The 5,691-nt window shown below is 36.5% G+C and overlaps 1 protein-coding gene and 1 non-coding gene across 2 annotated transcripts; one reads left to right on the top strand and one right to left on the bottom strand.

Annotated features, from left to right (window-relative positions):
- Positions 1-332: 332 nt before the first annotated feature.
- TRNAI-AAU (transfer RNA isoleucine (anticodon AAU)) lies at positions 333-406 on the bottom strand. Its single transcript has one exon. It is a non-coding gene; the product is annotated as a tRNA-Ile (tRNA).
- A 96-nt stretch (positions 407-502) lies between these two features.
- On the top strand, positions 503-3,736 carry LOC147405948 (chaperone). Its single transcript, XM_086433849.1, has 2 exons — positions 503-676; positions 3,258-3,736. The coding sequence occupies exons 1-2, from the start codon at positions 564-566 to the stop codon at positions 3,481-3,483; spliced, it is 339 nt and encodes a 112-aa protein (XP_086289975.1). The 5' UTR covers positions 503-563; the 3' UTR covers positions 3,484-3,736.
- The last annotated feature ends 1,955 nt before the right edge of the window (positions 3,737-5,691 follow it).

The raw sequence follows: 5,691 nt of genomic DNA, 5'->3' as shown, positions 1-5,691 counted from the left end.
ACTATACACTTAAAATACAAAGTACAAACACCAATAACACTATACACACATCAACATTATCCAAGTCAAAGAGAAAAAAGGTTGTTGGGACAAAAAATTATTTGGATTCTTGCTATGTATGTTTGATTTTAAGAAAGATCAATTGATGACCTAACCCAAAAAATTTTGATTTCAAAAGTATCAATTGAATGAGCAAGAGATTCAGGAAATTTTTTATTTTAGTTTTTTCCATCTTCAAATCATGAGAAATTTGATTACGAATTTATTGTGTCGGTGACTCTGTTACAAGCATTAACAAAAAAAAATCTGAAAACCTCACATTTAAAAAAAAATGGCCCATGCAGGTCTCGAACCTGCGACCTTCGCGTTATTAGCACGACGCTCTAACCAACTGAGCTAATAGGCCGTAATGCTAGATGTCTCAAAATATAAAATATATTCAAAAACTTATTCAATCCTTTTATCACAAGTTCACAGTTGTGGATGAAGTTGTATATCAATTATCCGTAGTTACGATTTAGAGTGTTAGAGTGGGCAGTGAAGAAGGGTTGGGTTAGAGACAGATGGAAAACATTACAGCAAGTGAACTGGCAGGGTTAGGTGTTGGGACTCTTTTATTTTGTGCCACCATTGCTGCCCCCAAAGTAGACGCTTTCATTTCTGCTTCTCAGAGGAGGTAAAGTACTCCACATTTTTTTTTTTCTTTTAATTTTATATTTGGGTTTTGTTTGTGGTTCAATTTAGTTCAAGATTGCCCAATCAATTTGGTCTATAAATTAGGAAATAAAAAATTGAAACCATTTAGTTGAATTTGTGATTTTTTAGTGCCATATTTTATCTGCAAGTTCTTGAAGTAAAGGCTTTGTTTATTTTTTTTCAAAATTTTCCTGTTTATATCCCCATTGAAAATATAGTTCTGTTATTTTGCTAATTGTGAGAGATTGTAACATGCCTCAATTTTCGTCATCTTATCAAAATTACATTAACCATCTGTTTTGAGAGACTTCATTTATATGGTGAATTTTGATTAGTTACGCTAGCAATCAACACCTTAAAGGAAATTAACTGTTGCAACCATGGTTTTAAAACTCGGTTTCGCGTCTCATCTCGTCCAGGCCCGATACTGAGTCGTCTCGGATGAGTTTTCTGATACGTTTGAGATGTCTCGTTCAAAAAAATTGAACGTGAGGTATTAAATCTGTGTCAAAAAGTGTTTTGTGAGTTGGTCTTGTTCAGCTTCGATGCCTAGTTTACTCCGGCGATACGTCTCGGTCTTGGACGAGTTTTAAAACCATGGTTGCAACATTGTAAAATACGATAAAAGAAATTATACATCAATGCCCTCTCTTTGATGAAGTTCTCTACGGTGTTTGATTGTTTGTCTCGCATTGGGCATAAATTCTCTTGGGATTTGAGTCTAAGGAGGAATTTGAATGATTGGTAAATGAACGAAGCTGCATCACTTCTCGATCTTATAAATTCCCTCCTCTTTGTTGAAAATGAGGAGGACAAAAGATTCTCTGTCAGATCCTTCTATAAAGCTCTTGTAAGTTGCAATTTGGTCATCTCTTGTCCTTTCAAAAATCAGTTTCTTCATCTGGTCAGCCATGGTTGGGACAAGTTTAGTCTTGTATTTTGCAGCATTGCATATGTTCAATCCTTTAAGAAGTAGTTTTGTAGCATTCTTTGACACAAGTTTTGTTTACTAATATTGACATTATGGGCAATATCTAGAACAAGAGAGTTTTTTGTGAAAGATATGTGGGTTTCGTTATTTGCTATTTTAAGTTTAACTTTCTAGGTGCCTCAGGGTTCTCGGATTCTTGATCAGTAACTTTTACAATTAAAATGATATTCTTAAGCAAGGAATCAACATTCGAACGAGTGATTTGAGCAATACAAGTGCTGATATGACTTGGTAACAATGAAGTTCAATATGACTTGGGAGAATTGCTTAAATTGGCAATTCATATTGATACTTTAGAAATAGAGTTGATGAGTGAAGTCGAGCATCTGATTTGGGTGAAATTTTAAATGTTGGTCCAGTGTCGGCAAAGAGTCGAAAATTGGTTATCAGGATAGAAAGGAGGACATAGTAAAGCAAATGCATCTTTTGTACACTTAATTTACCATTTAATACCTGGCTTAGAACATGAGCATATTGATGATAAACAATGATGGCTTTATACCCGAACTGTAATCACGTTAAATTCAAAGAGGAAAACTGGGAAAGTATAAGTATGTGAGGGCTCGTAGTAGAATAGTTGCTACACCTATGCCACAATCACATTCAGAAACTGTGAATCTTTGTAACAGGATATGAGTTTGATTTGTTAACGTTGTGGGGATATACACAGCTTTGTCTAGCATGGAATATAGAACATGTTTGCATAATATTATAATCTGGCTTTTATATTTCTCTGATTCGAATCTATTGAATGCTTGATCCTCATCATATAATGAAAATGAATATTCGAATTTTAAAAATTCCTGAGAATTTAAAATATTACTAACGATTTAAAAGATTTCTACTATGTTAAAGGCTATTCATGGAAAAATGTTGAAAATATTGTCATTCAACTGAGTTGGTATTCCAGGACAGGGTCTCAAGATGATTAACTGTCTTAGTGATGAATGGCTACTTAGAATTCTAATACGAACTACCCTATGAAAATTCTATACTCCCCCCCACCAAAAAAAAAAAATAATAAATAGATAAAAAAAAGGATCTCCCCTCAGAAACTTCAACTCAAGCATTCTCATCGGCATCATGAAACTGTCTTTTCAACTGTTTGTTTGTATGAACCCACTGCTAGATAAATGGAATTGTGGAACAACTTTTGGGCACGTGAAGATTTCACATTGTGCTCTTTTATATTTGTACTCACTTTAAATGTTAATTGATTCATTCTACTTTCAACCTATCTGTGGTGCTTGTTACCACTCATTTATTTATTGGGAAGCATCTGTGGGCTATTTGATCACGACGATATAGTGTTGTCGAAGGTGATTAGATTTGGGGATGATGGAGAAAGTGTTCATCTTCCTCTTTAAGGACTGGTCATTAATTGGATATTGGTTGGGTCTTGGAAAATGGGGTTTCATAACATTTGTGAGGTGCATGCATACATACATACATTCATATACATAAACATGGTAAAAAAATATCATCACTGAATTGTGTAAGCATATATGGTTATTTTCAAATTCAAGTTTCTTCTCTAGGAGGAGTAACAACTAATTATTCGAGTATCCAGCTCTCTAGGTATGTGCAAGAGATGTGGTGATTTGAGGATGATAGCATGCTCAAGATGTAAAGGGACCGGGTTGGCTAAAAATGGGTTATTCAGTTTCAGCATTGTGGATGACATTTACCAGTCATTTGGGGGTGTTCGGACAAGGGTGGGCTCTATCCCATGCACCTCTTGTAAAGCTCGAGGACATTTGTGCTGTCCCAATTGCTCTAAGCTACCTTATGTATGATATTTTGACAGCGTTTCATCGTCATCAAAGTTTGGAATTAATCCGAAGTCAGGACTTCTGTTATTACGACTGCGTTCACATCTGCTATCGTTACCTTAATACATGTTCTTTTGGGTTTTCATGTCTCTCTTGAGGTCAAGTATTATTTAATTTTCATTTAGGTTGTTGTATGTTGGTGGGGTACTTCATATCTTCTTTGAAGATCCTTTAGTTGTGTAAAGCTCTCATCTATAAATATACAGTTTTTGTTTTATGTCTGGCACAAATGGCTGGGATCATACTGTTCACATTTAGAAAGACATACTTAAACCCCGCTTATAGAAGACGTAGACGATCTTTGAACCCTCGGTGAGATGAATAAGAAATTATGTGGTGAAACTCACAATTGAGATTCTAGTAATTTCAGTACAAAGTAGCAGTATACCTAAATAGAATAGGATTAGAACTAACATTATTATTATTATTTATACAGCTTTCCTGCTGATATTGATGAGAAATTCTAGCAAGTGACCCTTAAAGGTGTTAAACTGAAGGTGCATTCTCCTTGTATCTTTTATATGATCGGATCTGGGATGAATTGAAGACCCCAGATAAATTCTGCAGATTGTCGAAGTCTATTTTATGCCTCAAAATTAAAAATTAAAAATTGTGGCACATTGATTGAGCGACACGTAAGGACAATCAGATGATCCATCCCAAGCTTTGAAGAAATCAGATTCATCTTTTTGGTTAGAAAAACCAATAAGCTAGTAGATTTTTTTTAGCTCCTATTTTTTTAAAATATTTTTGAAGAATCTCTAATTCATGTTGAGGATTTCCCTAGAGATCTCAATGCTTTGGTTAGGGAGGATGCCCTGGTGTGAAGGTCATGCACTATGACACCTAGAGTTAGCTATAGCTCACCTCGGAGTTACCCGAGAGCACCCATGTAAATCCATATAAAGTTCACATATGAAGTCTTGTTAGCCTCGTGCCAGAGCATATCTATTAGTTTAGTGGCATTTTTGTAATAAAAAAGTATGATCGGCCTTTACTTTTGATGTTTCCTTCTGGAAACATAGGAAAAACTTAATGCACTCTTTGTAGGAAGGGTGTCTTTATGCCCAATTCCCGGCCTACACCCACGTTGATCTTGAGCCTTTACCCAAGCTACGTGGCGTCCTTCATACACTAGATTACCGGTTGCTTGTAACACACCTTATTTACTTTTGTAATGTGTTACTTCGTGTAATTGCATACTATATCAATAAAGTTGCTTCCAGGCTTTGCCTCGTGTTGTCCCCGTTCTCTTGTATTGCTAGCTACGTTTGTATGTGTGAGCTATTTGACGAGCTTGCTTGTGGGCTATCACCCCAAGCACCATACGACCTCGTTTTGAAAGAACACGGTCGTGAGAATTGATATCAGAGCCCAGCTCTTCCCCAGCTTTATTTAGTTTATGTGAACAATGGCAAGAGGAGAGAAAAGAGACCAACCCTTTTTAGCTCTACCACCCCTACGTACCAACAAGGAACGTATATAGCTACTCGAAGTTCAGATGGCCCACCTATTAGGCCTCGTTGATGGTACTGCTCAACTAGGTGATTGTCAGGACACGTTGGATAACGAATCTGTGACCTCAGCACTAAATTGATTGACTTCGAAGAAGATACTTGAGGATGCTTAACACACCTACAGGAACAGATCATGGAGCTCATTACCAAATTAGATCTCCTAGTAAGAGTCGTTGGTAACAAATAACCTACTAGTGGTGAAGCTCATCCCTCGTGCATGCGAGTCCTCAAGCCATACACCTTTAGTGGTGCTCATGATGCGAAAGAGCTCAAAAATTTTCTATTCGGTATGGAACAGTACTTCTATGTTACTCGCCTAGATTCAAAAGAGGTGAAGATCACGACGGTCTCCATGTATCTAACAGGTGATGCCAAACTATGATGGCATGCCAAGTACTCTGAGATAGAAAATGACCAATGTTCCATTGATACATGGGATGACCTCAAACAAAAGCTCAAAAATCAGTTCCCACCAGAGAATGTGGAGTTCATTGTCCATAGAAAATTGAGGCAACTCCACCAGACAGGTATCGACACGATTACGTCAAGCAGTTTTCCATCTTATTGATATTCATGACATGTTCAACTATTTTCATTCCTAGAAGGGCTTAAGTCTTGGGTTCAAATTGAACTTCAAAGATAACATGTGGAAGAT

Source organism: Akebia trifoliata, chromosome 3, assembly GCF_017979445.1.
Source record: "Akebia trifoliata isolate Shusen 1 chromosome 3, ASM1797944v1, whole genome shotgun sequence".
Classification (NCBI taxonomy): domain Eukaryota; kingdom Viridiplantae; phylum Streptophyta; class Magnoliopsida; order Ranunculales; family Lardizabalaceae; genus Akebia; species Akebia trifoliata.
This window is presented reverse-complemented; position numbering and strand designations above follow the sequence as displayed.

Coding starts and splice junctions, on each gene's coding strand:
- LOC147405948 (XM_086433849.1), top strand. CDS start 564: ATGGAAAACATTACAGCAAGTGAACTGGCAGGGTTAGGTGTTGGGACT. Junction 677..3,257: donor ATTTCTGCTTCTCAGAGGAG/GTAAAGTACTCC, acceptor TCGAGTATCCAG/CTCTCTAGGTATGTGCAAGA.